We start from the raw sequence: 18,367 nt of genomic DNA on the forward strand, positions 1-18,367 counted from the left end.
TGGGTCATTGGCCCAGCTTCTCAAGCCAGGGCCCACGGTGTCAGGGCAAGTTACAAGGTGACCTGGCTGGCTCTTTGTACTTCTGTCATCCGGGACATGCCTTTCCAGGGCCGAGTCTGGAGTGGCTGGGTTTGGTGTGAATGGGCGGGGCTGCTTCTGACCCTCTAGGTCAGTTTGAGTGCCTGGATCCTACCCCCAAACCCATGACTCTTCAGAGCCCAGACTAGGCTCAGAGTATGGTTGGTGGTGGCCTGGACCGCTGTCCTGGGAGGAGCCTCTGAAAGTCCCTGGAGCGGCCCTCCCCTGGTGTGCCCCCAACCCTGACCCCATGGAGATCCCTTCGGGAGCCCCATCCCCGACAGTGAGATAATAATGACCATAATGAGAACAGTCACCCACACATGTGCACAGCGCTTTACAGGTTACAAAGTGTTTCACATACATCATCTCATCAATTCCTCACAACAGCCCTGTGAGGTAGGCAGGGCGGGGAGTAACGTTTCCATTTGTACAGATGTGGAGACTGAGGCCCAGAGAGGGTCAATGACCTGTTTGAAGCCACACAGTAAGTCAGCAGCAGAGCTGGGACCAGAAGTTAGGCCTCGGTCCCGCCTCCAGCCCCTGGCTCTCTCCACTGACTGTGCTGTCCTCCGGGAGGACCCCAGCCTCTGTCCAGAGTCTCGGCCACACCCGAGCCAGGCCCCCCAACCCCTGGCAGTAGTGCTTCCTGGCAGCTTGGCAGACAGCCCCCACCCCCTTCAGGCAGCCCTGTCTCCTCCACCTGCTCCCTGCAAACAGCCAGCCCAGAGCTGGGCCCGCACCTGCCCCGCTGCCTGCTCGTGTCGGTCGCCCGGGCAGGTGGGGCTCGAACCTCCTTTCCTGTTTTCCTGAGTGATCCCTCCCCATAGGGGAAGAGAAGAGAAAGGAGGAAGAGAAGGAGGAGGAGGAGGAGGAAGAGAAAAACAAGAAACTGAGTTGGAAGAGGGCCCTGGAGCAATCAGGACGTCATAAGTTTGCATTCCGACTAGCTATAGGAAATAGTGTTTTTTTTTTTCTCTTTTTATTATTTCAAGTTTTCATAAAAATCCATAATTATTGAAACCCAAGTTACAGAGGAAGTTCGTAACTTTTTTTATTGAATTATTGACTGTGCTGCATGTCGGTCTGTCAGCTTCCGACTCCAGTCTGTCAACGAGTGCCCCTGTGCAGGTGGGTCCCCAGGCCTGGACTGCTGAGGTCCTGCTAGGAAGAGGGCAGGCGGTGAGGGCCGGCGGGGGGGGGGGGGGTGGGCAGCAGGGAACGGGGCTGGGAGGAAGAAAAAGAGTGTGTGTGGAGGGGCAGGGAGAGGCGGGAAGGATCGAGGAGCGAGCGTATGGCGGCCAGGCCCCTTCCCCTGCCCGGCTAGCCCGGGGGGTCCCTGCCCCTCCCCCGCCCCGTCCTCATATCATCTTCATGTTGAACTTGCGGGGCGCGTCGGCAGAGCTGATGCCTGCGTCCGACTTGCGGGGCACGTACTCGATCTCGATGTTGTGCTTCGTGTTGCCTTTGCCCCGGCTCCAGAGAAAGAGCAGCACCAGGCAGAAGAGGACGACGCCCAGGAAAGAGATGAAGCCCATGGTGGTGGCAATGATGAGGGTCTTGATGTCGAAGGGGAAAGGCACGGTGGCTCGGGTGCTGTTGGCCTCTCCCTCGCCCGGCTGGTTGGAGATGAAAGCGAAGGTCTTGTTGGGCTGATGGGGCCAGTCGGGCGAGTAGCTGCGCACATGCAGGTGGGCCGGCATGGAGTCGTTGCCGCCCGCGTTGGCCGCGATGCACAGGTACGTGCCATTGTCCTGTACCTGGGCGTAGCGCACCTCCAGCGTGCCGTCGGGGAAGACTGTGAGCCGCCCGTTGCTCTTGGCCGAGACCAGGTGCTTGCGGGGTGAGAGCCAGAGGATGGCGGGCGGCGGGTCGCCATCTGCCCGGCACACAAACTGCACCGTGTGGCCCTCGTCCACAAACACCTGCTGGGCTTTGCGGTCCCGGATGCGGGCACGGCGGCAGGTGAAGTAGTTGGGCAGGAGCACGTCCGGGAAGTCCTTGAACTCCTTGCCCTGGACGAATTCGGGCGTGGCACAGGTGGGCTGCTGCCGGTTGAAGTTGAGCCGCCAGCGGCGCCGGAACACCCACAGGAGCCGGCAGTCGCAGGCCAGCGGGTTGGAGTCCAGGATGAGCGTCTCCAGGTTGCCCACCGAGTGGAAGGCTGACTCCTCCAGTGTGGTCAGCTGGTTGCCCGAGACGTTTAGCACACGCAGGTAGTTGAGGCCGCGGAAGGCATAGGGCTCCACCACAGCCAGCTGCCCGCCCACCAGCTGGATCTCCTGCAGCCGTAGCAGCTCATGCAGCATGGAGCCCTCAATGGTGCCGATGGGATTGTAGGAGAGGTTGAGGAAGCGGAGATAGACCAGGTGGCGCACAGCCAGGTAGGGCACGGCGGTCAGATTGCAGTGTGTGATGGACAGGGATGTCAGGTTGAGGCCATAGAGGCAGTTGGGTGTCATGGTGTCCAAGTAGGGCCAGTGGGAGATCTCCAAGACCTTGAGCCGGTACAACCTCTTGAAGGAATAGTCCCGGATGGCGTTGATGTTGAGGTGCCGGAGCCTCAGGACGATGAGACTGTGCAGGTGGGACAGCGCCTCGGTGGGGATGGAGGTCAGGTTGCATTTCTCCAGTGTCAGCTGCTCCAGGCTGTTGAGGCCGCTGAAGGCTCGGTGGGAGATGTAGACGAGGTCGTTGTCGCCGACCTCCAGCGACTTGAGGTTGTACAGGTCCTGGAACATGTAGTCCAGCAGGATGACGATCTTGTTCTCGCTGATGTCCAGTTTGGTCAGGTTACTGAGGCCGGTGAAGACGCCCAGGGGGATGAGCTTCAGGCGGTTGCTGCGCAGCCCCAGCGTCCGGAGGCTGAAGAGGTTGTTGAAGGCGCCGGGCTCCACGGCACTCACGATGTTCTCGTTGAGCTCTAGCTCTTCCAGGTGTGGGAAGCTGGCGAACTCGTCCTGGTTGAGCGTTTTGATGCGATTCTTGCCCAGGTCCAGCAGGCGGGTCTCGGTGGGGATGCCCTCCGGAACCGCCACGAAGCGCTTGCGGTGGCAGAGCACGGCGCGGTCCTGGGCCGAGCACTCGCAGCGGGGCGGGCAGCCCGTGGCGGAGCCTGACAGCACCGAGCCCAGCACCAGCAGGAGGATGGGCTGCCAGCAGGCCAGGAGGGGGCTGGGCATGCTCCTCGCGCCCCCCGCCAGCATCCTCTCGCTCACCTGCAGCCAGGAGCAAGCACAGGACAGAGGGGGCGGTTAGAGGAAAGGGTCTGTCTGGACCTCAGTCTGTGCCCTCCTGCCCCTGTTAGAATGTCCCCGACACGGAGAGCTGGGGGTCCACAGTGGTATAGGTCGCTCCTGGAACCCCACAGTGAGGTCCCGATGCCCAAGCCGGAGAGCCTCCTGCCACCCCGTGCTGCTTCCTCCTTGCTCCCTATCCTGCCCAGAGCACTCCCAAGGAATTTCCCAGCACCCCTGGGATTGAGGGGGTTCCCTGAAAGGACAGGGTCACCTCAGAAGAGCCTGACATCGGCACCCCAGGTGGCATCCACCTCCTTTACAGTTTACATTTTACAGGCAATGTGATCCAGGCACACACCCAGTACCCCACCCCACGCCCCGAGCCTCAGCTTCCCCTGGTGCTCATCAGGGAGAAAGCCGGACCTGCTGAGTGGCCTCGGGGCTCACCGAGGGAATCAAAGGGGCCCAAAGGCTGAAGCCTCTGGAAACAGCCTGCAGAGGAGCATGTCTGGTCCCCAGGCCATCAGGCCAGGGCTTCTGAGGCTGCTGGGGGCCACCCTCTCAGCCTTTAGCCTGAACTTCCTCAGGCACAGACACCACGGCGTCCTCCTCACCAGCACTGCAGCTGAGTCCCCAGCCCAAGAGTCCTGGGATATCAGCAAACCCAGTGGCACCTGTCAGTGTGCATTAATTTGCTTCCCAATGGGGTTTCTGGATCAGTGGAGGGCACAACCGCCAGAACCCAGGACTCTACCCTGATGCCTCCCATCTGTCTCTGGGGGTTCCGATCACACTCCTCCTGGAGCCGGGGTTCTGTGAGGCTGCTAGTCTGAGGTGGGAGCATTCAGATTCCCATAGCCCAGGACGGCAGCGGCAGCTGGAGGCGCCCGTCCACACTGTGGCACTGAGGACGCAAGGCTCGTTACAGCTGGGCCCTGAGGAACACGACAGGCTTGGGTGGCCGTGACAGGGGTAGTGGCACCAGGAGGGGGCCCAGCTTGAGTATAGGCTGCAGCTGGAGTAAGCAAGGGGTGTGCGGGAGTGAGCCTCCCCGCCCCCTCCACCCCCGTGACTCTCCCCCAGCTGTGTTGAGAGGCTACTTGCTCCCACCTGTGCCCAGACTGCCTCTGCCACCTCCTCCTTCCCTCCTCTGTTCCACCCCATGGAACAGCAAGGTCAGCAGGGAGCTAGGAGGGCTAGTCTGGACTTCTTGAAACCCCAGGGGTTGGGCCAGGTGGTCTCTGGGGGCCAAACAATAGCCCAACTGCTCACATGCCACCCTTGGGCCTCTGCCCTGTTCACACACCCCACACACATGGTGCCAAGGGGGGCTCACCACAGGAAGGGGACGCCCAGGCTGGGAGGGCCCCACATCTCTGCCCCTGATCAGGCCCTTCTCCCACCTCTCCCAGCACACCCTCACCCCGACACACACCTGTACAGAGCCTCTGCTTTCAAGGCCACAGGTCTTGTCACCCACACTTCAACTCTTCAGGCAACGGGGGCTCAAAGAGCCTGTGACTGCCCAAGGAAACCCAGCCTGTAGAAGGGGGTGGATCTGGGACCAGAGCTCTAGTCTGCGAGACATGCCACACAACTTCCGGTGCTCCCGCAGTCTCCCAGGGCTGACAGTGCTCCCTGGTTGTTGATCGACTAAGTGACTGATTAACCTGAGAGGGCTCTGGGTGTTACTGACATGTTATGGAATCTGCAAGGTTTTGTCATCCCCAACGGCTTTGTCCACCCCCCTCCCCTCAGCCCCTCTCATCCTCTCTCCAGACTCTGTGGTTCAGCTTCCCCCACCCCACTCCCACCAGACCATTTTCCACAGTCACACATGCTCCAGTCACCCACCAGAAAAGCAAACATCCTGACAGGCGATCAATAAGTAATTGCGCCGGCAGCTGGGGCCGGCACGGGTATGAGGCTGGGGACCCGGAGAGGTAAATAGGACTCTTAGCGCCCAGCTCAGGGCTGGGCTGGTGGGCGAAGTGGGGGCTGCTGGAGAGGGGGCTGAGGACTGACGGGGGGACAGAAATGGCACAGGGCACCTGAGACGCTGATAAGTCCCTCACATACACGAGAATAAAGCATTCAAAGCCACCACCACCCTGCCTCAACCTACCCACGTACTCCTCTGCCACCAGTCTGCTCCGTGAAACCACCCAGGTGTCCCCACCTTGTCCTGGCTCTAAACCATCTGCTTTTGGAGGACTCTCCCAGCCTCCTGCCCTAGCAGCCTTTGTGACCTCCCTTTCCAAATGTCGCCTCCTCCACGAAGCCATCCGGAACCTATGCATTCAGAAATCATCTCTTTCCCACGACACTGAAGCACCTTACACTTATTAGTAGTGACGTTCCGTAACTGCTGTAGAGCACACCTTGTTCTAAAAATAACTTGAGACAACTGACAGAAAACATTATGCAACAAGATAAAAAGATAAAGTCAGCCAGTGAGGAAAGAATCCCACGAAGTCATGCATAGCGACTAAAGGTGAGAGCTTCCTGGGAACCTGAACAAAGAGGCAAATACACTCAGCTCCTCAGCGCCTGGCGCCGCGCCCATGATGTATGCTTAATCCTGGATCAAACAGTCACGGGTGCTTCTGTCTCACAGAGCAGCGCCCAGGGGTGTCCTCTGAAAGAATGTATGCAAGAGTTTGTGCAGGGGTTGAGGCCCTGTGAGTGAGCAGGCCCGCTGAGCAATGACAGACCGGAGAGTTCACATACGTCGATGGAAAAGCATTGCTTGGTGTGGCTGCCACACTCCGGCCTGGCAGTTAGACCCGCAGACGACAGGCCATGCTCCCCGGGACCAAGATAGCTTCAGAAGGGTACATCCTCCTAATTGCCTCATCCCTCACCTTTTACATGTGGCTGTCCTGAAAGGTGGGGAAACTGAGGCCTGGAGAGGTTAAGAAGCCTGCCCGAGCTGGCACGGCAGGAGCACAGCACACGGGGCCTAGTCTCCTGGTCTGACACCCCCAGGGGGCCCCTGTCATTGAGGGGTGCTGACAGGGCTGTGTCTGAGGGGGTCACCAGAACTGCTGAGTGGGCAGTGTGCTCCTGCCTTCCTGGCAGGGCGAATCCCGCTGGTTACTCCTGCAATTGCAGAGAAGTGTTTTATGCATTTTAATCAGCGTTTTATTTTGGATCCTTGCCCCCTGAAGGGCTTCCCACAAGGGCAAGAGTTTAAAATTGGACCAATAAATACAAAGGGAATAAACATCGAAAGCAGGCAGGTGGGCAGGCAAAGGGAGAGCTGTGCCCGGGGCACAATGTTCAGACCCCACAGCAGCCTGAGCCCTCCCGATCCCAGAGTGGTGAGAGAAGCTGAGCTGTCAGACCTGATCTGCAAAGGGCTGCCTCCACCATCACACTCTCACTCCTATCCTGGGGCATATATGCCTGGCTCAGTTGCTCCCCACTCTGGCCCCAAATGGTTCTTCGGCCACCCCTACTCTGCTGTGTGACCTTGGGCAAGGCCTGCCCTCTCTGGTCTATTTCCTCCCGGTACAGTGAGGGGCTGGATTCCAGGCTCTCTGAGGGAGCCCACAACAGAAAATGACTTTCACCAGCTAGAAAGTCAACATTCTCAAACCTGGTTAGAGGAGGAGTGGGGGCTCAGGCCCCAAACTGCAGTTCCACCGGGCCCGGAAGGATCTATCTGAAAGGCTCCCCAGTGGGGCTGTCCCCTGTGGGGCTCAGGATGGGAAAGGGGACTGGTGGGGACAGAAGGGGCATCAGATCACCCGTGAGTAGACTTGGGGAGAGGGTGAGGGTCATTCCATCTCCTAAGGCAGCATTCAAAAGAGATTATTTTGTAGCCATTTGACAGATAAGAACTCAGCCTTCCTGAAGGGAATTCATTTGCCCTCAGGCCTAGGCACAAAGTTAGGGGGCAGCAGAGCTCTGTTCCCCCTGGTCAGCTTGCCTGCCCGAGAGCTGCCTGGTGTGAAGCGGGAATTCTGGACACACAGGCAGAGCAGGGAGGGGCAGGCCTGTCAGGGCAGTGCTGGGGAAGGCCCCAGGGTTGGGGGGGGGCATGCCCTTAGAGAGCTCAGGTAGGCGCCCTGCCCCCCAGACCCGACCTGTTCCTCGACTGTGCACTTTGAACACACTGAGTTTCTTCTCCTGTGCCTGCTGCCATTGTCCGTGCTAGAATCTCACCTAATTTGGGGTGGGCTGCAGCACAGAATGGAAGGTTTTGTCATTTTAGGTTTATGGTATCAATATTTCATGGTGCTTCCACTCAGCACTCTTCAGGGACTCCCCAGAACACACAGGCACAAGGTCCCTGGCATGGAGGTGCCCGCTGCCATTGCTGGGGGCTCGGGGCCTCTGGGTGTCAGCCTGGCTTTGTGACCTGAGCAATCGCGGTGGGCTGTTGCCCCTCGTGCAAATGAGGTGGGCATATGCCCCCTCCCTCCTGTCCTGACATCCTACTACGACTGGGTCTGCAGCAGGAGGGAGTGAGGAGGGACGAGGGACTTGGCGGACCTGGGGAGGGGGCTGAGGGCATCAGAACGTCTGCCTACGGCCCTATCCAGCTCTGCCACCAAGAAATGCGTGGAAGAGCAGAAGAAGAAAGGTGACAGCAATAGAGAAGAAAAGACACACAGAGGGCCATGCAGGAAAGACAGGGAGGAGGAGAGAGAGTCAGAGAACACGGAGGAGAAAGACGGGCACCTGGGACAGTGGGCAGGGAAGGTTGGCCCGGGTCAGGGGAACACGGAGCGAGAGCTTGCCCCACAGGTTCGACTCCCATTTCCTGAGCTCCTGTGCACACGCTGCATGTCCCAAGCCCTGGGCCCGTTACATCTCCTGTCCTGACCACCACCCCATGAGGTAGGTTGGATTACTCAGAAAAGTGAAGGCACCCATGCAGGGTGACCAAAGAACAGTGGCAGATTCCTCGTGGCCTGCCCTGTCCCCAAGTCCCCGCCTGCCTGGGGTCCCTTCTTTGCCTTCAGCTCCAGGACATGGAGCCACTGGATCCATTTCGTGAAAGGATGAAGTGTGTTAGTGGGAAGGGTAGTATCGGCTCAGAGGCAGCCGTGGCCATGTGGCCGGGGGAGGGGTGGAGGTGGGGGTGGCATGAGGCTTGGCTACAAAGCCCTCAACAGTCACCCTAGGTCGGGGTCTTTCTCCCCTAGCAATGGCTGGCTGTCCACCACGTGCCCAGAGCTCTCACATTCAGCTTTCAGAATCCAGCTCAAGAAGGGGTCACCCTCCTGGGAACCCCTCTGATCTCTGCCGTGTCCGGTGTCCGAGGAGCGCCCGCCACTGCTGTGTTCGCTCTCTCCCTTCCTCCCTGTTGGAGCTTCTGCAGCCTCCTCTGTGTCCCCCAGATTGAGAACCCCCAGGGCAGGGCCAGGGCTGACAGAACCTCACCCATCCTCAAAGGGGCAGAGAGAGCCAGTCAAGCAACTCCTGAGAACAGCCCCTCCTAGGGCTTTCCTGGAGGAGGAGGTGTCATGAGAGCTCAGGCTGAACACAAATACATTTCCACAGGCCAAGAAGGGAGCAGGGGGAAGGCACTTTCGAGGGAGGGAATATGCTAGCAAAGGTGTGCAGGGGTGGAAAGCACCCAGGGACTCCTAATTGCTTCTCTCCTACCCCAAATCCAGATGGTTCCTCCCCGGCTCCTTCTAAAGCCACTCCATTCTAGCTTTCTAGGGCTAATCCCTGCTGAGGTGTGAATGGCTGATAATAGTTTAAGGTGTGAGCAGCTAATGGGGGAAACCCAGTCCCTGGCCAGCCTAATTGGGCAAGGGCTGCCCCCTGGCACAGGGAGTTTGAGTGGACGGGGAACCCTAAGAGAGGAAGGTTCCGGTGCCCAGGCTGGCCTCCGGCAGGAGAAATCCTGTCTGTGCGGTCAGCGGGCGGGCAGCATGGCAGCCTCTGTCTGTCTCCTCCTGGGCTGGTCTGCCCGCCTTGGCCTGTCCTCTCCCTCTCCCTTCTCCTCCTCCTGCAGCTGCCCCCCACAGGGAGAGAAAAATCAACCTGGAAGAAAATTGAGGTCATGTCCTTTGTCGTGTATAATTCTTTATTTTCCTCTTGCTCTTGGTTTTGGCAGAGTTGCTGGGCTCCTGGGGCGTGTGTGTGTGTGTGTGTGTGTGTGTTTAGGGGGGTGGCCTGTGTGGGTGTGTGTGCCTGCTGTCCCTCCTCCCACCACTCCACACCCTCCCTTGCCCAGTGCCGCCAGCCCCATCTCTTAGACGAATTTGGAAACTCAAGCCTCTCCCAAAGGTGCTCACCCGGCCTCTCAGCCGCAGCCGAGCTGGAGGGTGCTGACTGGGCACGGGGTGACTGCCTGCCCGTTGGCTAGGCCAGCTGCCTCTGTGTGTGGCCCTAGGCAAGCACCTGCCCCCTGCATGTGAGGGAGGGATGCCTCTGCCCACCCCACAGCCCACCCCCCCGGAGCACAGCTGATCTCAGGAGCTGCTAGCCTTCCGGCCAGCCCACAGCTCCAGGCCATTTTTAGGATAAATTATGAATTTTAATTGTCAAAGCATCTTAGTGTTTAAAGGTTTCTATGTATAGGCTCTGCCCGCCAGGAGTGGCCAGCTTGGTGGGGAGGAGCAAGGGAGGGGCAAGGCCTAGAAAAGCCCTCTTCTGGGTAAGCAAAGGGCATGGGGCTCACGGGTCCCAGGCCTGGGCTCCAATCAGGGCCCACTGTGCACCTGCCCTGCCATATGACCTTGGGTGACCCTGGACCACTCTGGGCGCTGCCTGTCTCTTCACAGACTTCTTCTGAGGTGAAAGTCCAGCCGGGAAGCTAGGAGCTGTCCTGGGGGAAGTGGGAGAAAGCCACTGGTTCTAGGAAGCTTCTTAGTTGTCTGTACTGAGGTCACCTGAGTGGGCAGCACCCCTACTTGGATTGGAGCTGTCCCAGGATCGAGGAGGGGTAGACAAGCACCCATGTGGTGACCTGATGGGGCTCAAGGAAAACCCAGGTCCCGTACCCCTACATCTCCCTTCACACCTCCTCTCTGAGTCTAAGATACCAACATAGGCTCAAAGGGGCAAGGAGGTGCCCCAGAAAGCCTCTGGCTCCATCCCCCACCCAGGCCATCTTGGGAGGTGCCTAGCAGATCCCCTCATGCATACTGGTTGCCCCAGTCCTCAGGGCTCCTCTACCTTGGGAACAACTCAGATTGGCCCGTCTCAGGCTTTGGAAGCCTGGAAACCAGCCCTGGGAGGGCCATCAGCCTTGAGCTTGAATGAGGAGGAGCTCACAGCCTCAGAGGCCCGCCCAGGGCAGGGAGCAGCTTGCTGAGGGCAACAGTATGTCATTGGAAGGCCAGAGACCTAATAAATATAATGATAATGAGGGCCTCTTGTGTGCCAGGCATTATTCTAAGCACTTGCCGTATAAAAATTCATTTCTTAGGGTGCCTGGATGGCTCAGTTGGTTGAGTGTCTAACTCTTGGTTTCATCTCAGGTCATGATCTTGCAGTTCGTGAGATCAAGCCCCGTGTCGGGCTCTGTGCTGGCAGTGTGAAGCCTGCTTGGGATTCTCTCTCTCCCTCCCTCTCTCATATTCTCTCTCTCTCTCAAATAAACTAAAAAAAAATAATTCATTTCTGCCACCACAACTTGTTGAAGTAGGCCATGTTATTATCCCCATTTTGCAGATGGGAAAACCAGAAGCAAAAACAGGTTCTATAACTTGCTCAAGGTCAAACAGCTAGCATAATATGAACTCAAATGTGAACTTGGTTCAATTTTCACAGCAATCTTATTAGGCTGACATTATTATCCCCATTTTACAGATCAGAAAACTGAGACACAGAGAGGTGATGCAGTTTGCCACCAATTACACAGCAACAGATGGCAGAGCTGGGATTAGGACTGAGGCAGTTGGACCCAAGGCTGTCCTGAGCAGGCTTGCATACTGCCTTTCCCAGATTCAGGTTCAAGGGCCTACTGAGCGGTATGATTGTGGGCAAATGGCTTTATATCTCAGGGCTCCAAACTCCTTATTCAGAAAAGGGGACAGCAGACTTCACACTGCCCTCTCAAGGCTGGAGGCAGAGAATTCAAAGAGAGGGAAGGAAAGAGACATTTATATCGAACCCATATACTGAGTGCTTTGCGGAATGACCCCACCAACCCTCACCACATACCCTGTGAGGGAGGAAGCATTAACCCCACTTCACTGATGAGGAAACTGAGCCTCCAAGCCACTAGTTCACCTGCCCAAGGTTACTGAACTTGTCTGCCTCTATAGGCATGGTAACCCCAGAGACCACCACACAGGTGAGGGGAATTTGGCCCAAGAACTTGAGGGATTTGTCCTAGGTCCCACAGCATCTCAGGGCTAAGGCCTACGAAGAATCCCAGCCTCCTGACTACAGCATCTCTCCCCAACATAATGCCAGACAGGATACCACAATGGGGCTAGATCAGGGATAAGTGAAGGTTTGAGTTATTTCTGCCTCAAGAAGGGGAAAAGATTTAAAAACAACCCCCAATACATCCAAACTGAGGCCCAGTGAATTTTTTTTTATAACATGGACAGTTTTATAAATAAAACCTCTTGCCATTCTATCACCACTGACTACTCAAAGCCCTCTCTGCTCAAGTGAGTCTTGTCCAACCCCTTGCCAAAACCCATTTTCCCAACCTGGTACACGGAAGTCAGAATCAAGGGGTGGGGCGCCCCTCTGGTCAGACACACACAGGTTCCACGTTCTGCTCAGGCACGACTGCTGCCATCACGCAGCTGCCTGCTCGTGAGAAGCCCACGCGTGGGGAGAGGCATCTCCGCAAATCTCTAAGGGGAAGGCAGAGGGTGCAAAGAGTCCAGTGCAAGCCAAGAGGGTGGAGTCAAAACCCACAGGCAGAATCCTAGGGGAGGCCCATTCAGCTCCGTGTGAGGTATCGAACGGAAGACCAGATGGCTCAGGATAGAAGATCTGCCTTGGGAGTAGGGAGTGAGTAGCCTGCCATCAAAGGTATGCAAGCAGAGCATTATGGACCAGGGACACTGCAGGAAAACCCCTCTGCCAGCTAGGATCCACACCTCAGCAGCCCCTCTTAGCTCTGAGATACCCCCATCTCGCACGTAAGTAAAGGGACGTGAGATGGCCAGTCCCTCCCAACTGCATCTCCAGCCCTGTGCTGGGCCAGGCAGAGGAAGCATGCTGGCCAGGGCCCCACTCCCTCACAGAGACATGAGCAGGTTCTCTGGAGGGGGAAGCAGAGGAGGTGGCAGAGAGAGATTAATTCCCTGAAATGGGAAAAAATAGAAAAACACACACACACCACACACCCTAATAACATGTAATAAGAGGTTGGAGACAAGGAACAATGGCCTGGTAATGTCACCCTGGCGGCAATCAATTTGGGTGTCACATGAAATAGGCATAATTATTCCGCCAGCCCCATTGCTCGTTTCTAACCAGCTCCAGGGGCCCAGGTCTGGGCGGGGAAAGCGGCCTGGAATCAATCGTTGGTGCACCAGGCTGGCAGAGGGAGCAGCCTCAAATTACCTTGCCAGCACCAAGCTTCTCAGCCTCTGTGGGTACACAGAGGGCCTCCTGGGGGGGACCTTGCTAACATCCAGGAACGACCTTGCTCAGCCACCCTTCATTCATGCAATGGGCAAGAGCAATCAGGGAGGACTCCCCGAGGAGGTGAGAATGAAGAAGAACAAATATACGTTTGTTCCATCCAGTATTCATTCTCCAGGTCACCAATCTCTTATTAAGCACTCACCAATGCCATTATTAAAATGGGCTGTGCATTATTAAAATAATGAAGCACGGGCTCTCCCCCTCTCCAAAGCTAGGATCACCTCGTGCCCATCCTGGGGGTGAACACAGAACCACGAGGGTTCCTTTGGCTTAACTGTGCAGAACTTAATCTCTCCTTGCTCCCTCCTCCTTCATCGCCACTTCCCTGGGGAATCCTCCTGACTGCTCCTGCCCCTCCCTGAGCTCAGGGCTTGTACAGACAGCACCCCACAACTGGAGATGCTGACGTACAAAAAGGACAATCGCTTCCTAAGCATCTGTTACAAGCTGGCTGCTGCCCTCTCAACCCCCATTTCATACACCAGAAACCTTGAATTCCAGAAATGCAAACCAAGGCCACAATGTAACACCATTTTACACTCAATCAATTGGTAAAAACCGAGAGGGCTGACCATACTGAGTACTGGCAGGGGTGGGGAGCAGTGGCGACACTCCTCTCCTGCTGGGGGGAAGCATAAATGGTACAACCAACTTGGAAAACACTTTGGCACATTTTCTAGTAAAGCTGAATATGAACATGCCCTATGGCCCAGCAATTCTGCTCCTAGCTGTGTGCCCCAAGACACTCTGCACGCTGCCTCAGGAGACAGGACAAGAAGGTTCACGGCAGTATTGTCTGTAAGAACAAAAAGGGAAACAACCCACAGGCCCATCAATAAAAGAATGATAAATACACTGTGTTATGTTCAAACCACATAACATTATGCATCAGTGGAAATAAATGAACTACATTACCATTATCCGCAACAATATAGAGGAAGCTTTACAAATACGATGTTGGAGAAAAAAAGCAAATTCTAGAGGGCTGCAAACAGTTTCAGGTTCTTTTCACAAAGTTCAAAAGTAATACAAACGGAACAGTGTCTATCTATTAAAATGCATGATTTTTAAAAAGGCAAGGCGATGCTAAACAGACCGTTAGGATAGTGGCTGCCTCAGAGAAAGAGGCCAGGAATAAAGTGAGGAGAAGCACATGGAAGATGTACATCATTATTAAAGTGCTGGTGTTCAGGTTGGGGAATAGGGCTGCCACGTTTGTTCTATTATCATTATCACTAACGCTACACACGTTAACTAGTCACCAGGCCATGCCCAGACCAGCGAGCCCTGAGCCCCAGGGGTCAGAAGGAAGGCATTCTAGACAGCTTTGTGGGCTGGGGGCTTTGGGAAAGTCATGCCACCTCTCTGGCTCTCAGTTTTCTCAGCTATAAAATCAAGTCTTTGCACCAGTTACAGGGAAAAGATTGTGAACAAATCACTGATCTAAACTATGAGTAGTGAGCATTTCTGGAGAGTTTACTGTATACTGGGCATTGTTCTAACCACTTGGCATGTTAGCATACTTAATCCTCCTGCCGGTCCTAAAGGTAAATACCCTTGCTATCCTCACTTTGTGGCTAAGGAGACTGAAGCCCAGTGAGATTAAGTAACTAGGCAGAGGTGGAGCTGAGATCTGAACCCAGGGATCTGGCCCCAGGGTCCACACTCAACAAGTTCACTATAAAGTAACATCAAAGGAACCGAGCAAACATGAAGATGAGATTGTTGGGCAGCAGAGCTCTACTGGGCCCACAGCACCCAAGGACGTTCATCCATCCATCCATCCATCCATCCATCCATCCATCCATCCAATGCATAAACAGAGGTCAGTATCAAGAATGCCTCAAATGCTTTTGGAAATGAACCTGCCTTACCACACTCTTTCTACAAAGAACCGTCCCCAGTTCTGGAATCCTCTGTTTTCTGTGTCTCTGCAAAGTCTGCTACCACCTCAGGACCTACTCAGTCTCTCTCCTTCTGGTGGACCCCTGACTACCTCAGCCCCCACAAACAAATCCCATCCTTCTCTGAGTGCCTGTGTGTGCTAAGTACCCCACCTGGGGCACGCTTGATGTCACCTAGCTCTGTCCATCCATACAGGCTGAAGACACTGTGTCCCCTCCAGGCAGTCCTTGCCACCAGTCAATAGCTGCTCCCCGGTGCCTCCCAGTGTTTTCCCTATCCCAGGGGCAATCAGGGGAGCCCAGGGGATGGGGACAAGATGGCCCAGGGTGTTCAAGGCAATCCAAGGGAGCCATAAGAGGGCCTAGTCCAGAGCTAAACAGCTCAGCCAGGATGTGTAAAATAAACACATGAATTAATTCGGCTGGTATAGTATTAGGTGCAAACCAATGCACCTAATGGTTCTTCACTGTGGGTGCCTGGAGGAGGGGGATCAGTAACTTAGAGATGCTGAGGTACAAGGAGGCTCCCTCGAGGAGGGGCCAGGAGAAGAAGAGAGGAGAGCCTCTGGGTAGGGATGCCTGACCAAGACAGCAAGACAGGTCATAGGGGAGTGTATAGAGGCACTGGTGGGCAGGGAACAGAGAGCCATCAATGGGTAACCACTGGGAAGGTGGGTGGGTGGGGAGGAACCCAGTGGCCAGGAGGTGCCATCTTTCCATAGAGTGCCGCACAGAGGACAGCTAGACCAGGAGACCCTGGCTAGCAAGGCGAGGCTCTGACTGAAGTCACCATCATCTACTGCCTCCCCTCCCTGGCCTTTCACTAGCCCCACAGGCCTGACTATATGACACGCCGCCTCACGCCTCCATGGGACCCAGTGTAAATCACTGCACTGCTTCACTTCTCCCCAGGAACGTACCCTCAGCCCCAGTCGTGATCCGCCAGCCATTTGCTTTGGTGGGCACCTGGAGAGCAGCACCAGATGAGCCGTCACCGGTACCAGGGATCCCATCTGGCTTTATGAGAACAATGACCCCCTCCCCCCGCCCCGCCACAGGAGGTTTCGGGTCATTTGGGATTTGGGTTTTGTTGGTGTCCCTCCGGAATGCTGAGTTTTAGGAAACAATATCTAGTAAAGGAAAAAAACGGGTGCTCAGAGGCAGGGGATAGAGCATCTGACTACTAGGATCAAAGAGGACTACTGCCAGGGGCAGAGCAGTCTCTCCCTGGTCAACACAGGGGCCCTCAGCCCACAAGCCAAGATTCCTGGGCCTTGAGCACACACCCATCCCCCCAAATCTGGCCCCAGGGATTGAAGACCTACTCTAACTCAAGGCCCTGGAGGCACTGCAGCCTTGACCAAGGCCCATCTCATACTTCATTGGCAGGGGGTAGGGGAGGAGACAGAGACAAAGAGCGCATCACAGGGGGGGCTACCCTCACCTTTGCTAAGCCCCCCTCCAATAGGGGCATAGGGGTGCTGCCCGGAGTCCCTATCTGGGTTCCGGGGAGTTCCTGGTCTCCCCCTTCTGGAACCTCATTCCCTCTCTCCTGCCTCAGGCAGTGGGGAGAAAGCAGGCAAGCTGTCCTGGCAGACCAGGTCCCACATAAGGACAAAGGGTCTGGAAACTGCTGACCCTCTCTTCCCTCACCGGCATTCCTCCCTGGATGTGGGGAAGCCCCAGGCGCTGTGCCGCCTGGGTGCCCCAGCTCATTGCTCCCTGGGCATGGGAGGCACCGATGCCGGAGCTGTTGCCATAATGGCCAGCAGGGCTGAGCCCAGAGCCACGGGCCAGGCTGGGCTGAGCACCCTCTGGCCGCCCAGGCCACGCAGGGGAGGGCCGGATGGTGGTCTGGGCTGGCAGGGAAGGGGCTGGCCCAGATGGCACTGCCCCCCACCTCAGGGCCTCCTGCACTCCCACAGCACTCCCACCCGCCCCTTCTCCCCCACCAGATTCAGGACCAGGAGAACAAAGGGGGATGCCTCCAGCACAACCAGGGACCGATGGCTCTGGGCTGGGATCCCAGGCAGGAACAGGAAGGGGACTGTCCACTGGGCCTGGCCCCACCCCTCCTCAAAGTGGAAGCCACCTGGAGGGACACATCTTCTGTGGGTGCCTTGGCCACCTCACAGAGAGTGGGGAGGCAGAACAGGACACTCCCTCCTCACCTCCCTTTTCTCAGCTGGTTCCCACCTCCCACCGGCTGCCTCAGAATGAAAAGTGGGGCAGGAGGAGGTGAGAAACCTGGGCTGAAGACAGACAAAGGGAGGCCCCTAAAGGGTTCCTGGGTCCTCCACAATCCCAACTCCCTCTCCTGCACTCTTCCTACCCCTTATTTCACCTTTCCCCCCCTCCTTGGGCACGAGCTGGAAGGGGGTTGCTCCTGATCAGGGGACGGAGCTGGTGCCCAGGCTGGAGCCGGTAGAGAAAACTGGTCCCTCGCCTGCATCCCCCAGCTAGCCAGTGCCCAGCGCTGGCTAGGGGTACGGGGGGGCGGGGGGGGTACCTGCGATCTAAGGAGAGGGGCAGCCACCCCGCTGAACAAGGGGCTTACCCTCCAGGATGAATGGTGCTCAGAAGGGGAAGGGGGACGGTGGACAAGCCAGACTAGGAACCCGGCAGGGCCCCTCCACAGCTCTGGGATGCCAGCTAGCCAACAAGGAATTTGTTGGGGTGGGAGAAAAGGGAAAGGAAGAGTCTCCATTTCTGGGGCTTGAGGAGGGTCAGATCTGTGACCCCAAAGAGGAATCTGGGTGGCGCTGGGGTGCCCCGCGGCCCCAGGAGGGCGCAACCGGGCCAACGGCGGCCCGCACGGGAGCGTGCCGCGGGGCTGCCCGCTCGGGGCTGGGCCGCGGCTGCCGGGCTCACCTGCATGTCGGGCGCACCGTCCGTCCGCTCGGCTCGGTCACCAATCGCATGTCTCCCCCGCCGGGCTTCAGCCCCTGCCCAGCCCCCTCCTCCGTCTCCTCCTCCTCGTCCGACACCTCCGCCCGGCCGTCCACGCGCCCTCGCAGGGCTGTCTGTCCGTCTGTCTGCCCCAAGCGGGCGGGAGCCGAGCCGGAGCCGGGGCCGGGGCAAGGGCGCGGGAGTGGGGAGGCGGGAGGCCGCGGCCCCGGCGGGCGGAGGGGCGGGCGCGCTCAGGACGCGCGACGCGGATTCGGAGAGCCTGGTTCTGCGCCCCGGGCCGGCCTGGAGCCGCCGCCGCCGCCTCTGCCGCTGGGGCCGGGGTCGAGGCCAGGCGCGCTCCGCAGCGGGGCCGGGGCCAGGGCTGAGGCCGGCAGGCAGCGGCCGCGCATGCTGCTCGGAGCCCCGCGCCGGGAGACGGGCCGGAGCCGCGCGGGTGGGGACTCCGCGCGCTCCGGGGCCGGGGCCGGGACCCGCCGCCGCTGCCGCCTGCGCTGTCGCCGGCCGCCCGCTCCGGCTCCCGCACCGGCTCCCGCCCGGGCTCCGCGCTCTGCCGCGGCGCGGGGAGGGAGCGTGAGGAGCGAGGAGCGAGCCGGGGAGGGAGGAGGGACCGAGGGAGGGAGGGAGCAAGCGAGCGGCGGGAGCCGGGCGGGG

At 57.7% G+C, this 18,367-nt stretch overlaps 1 protein-coding gene across 1 annotated transcript; it reads right to left on the reverse strand.

Moving 5' to 3' along the window:
* Positions 1–398: 398 nt before the first annotated feature.
* LINGO1 (leucine rich repeat and Ig domain containing 1) lies at positions 399–17,889 on the reverse strand. The gene is made up of 2 exons (XM_042988343.1): positions 17,678–17,889; positions 399–3,296 (listed from the first exon to the last, which is right to left on the reverse strand). The coding sequence occupies exons 1-2, from the start codon at positions 17,681–17,683 to the stop codon at positions 1,440–1,442; spliced, it is 1,863 nt and encodes a 620-aa protein (XP_042844277.1). The 5' UTR covers positions 17,684–17,889; the 3' UTR covers positions 399–1,439.
* Positions 17,890–18,367: the final 478 nt, after the last annotated feature.

The sequence above is a fragment of the Panthera tigris genome, chromosome B3 (assembly GCF_018350195.1).
Source record: "Panthera tigris isolate Pti1 chromosome B3, P.tigris_Pti1_mat1.1, whole genome shotgun sequence".
Taxonomy (NCBI): Eukaryota; Metazoa; Chordata; class Mammalia; order Carnivora; family Felidae; genus Panthera; species Panthera tigris.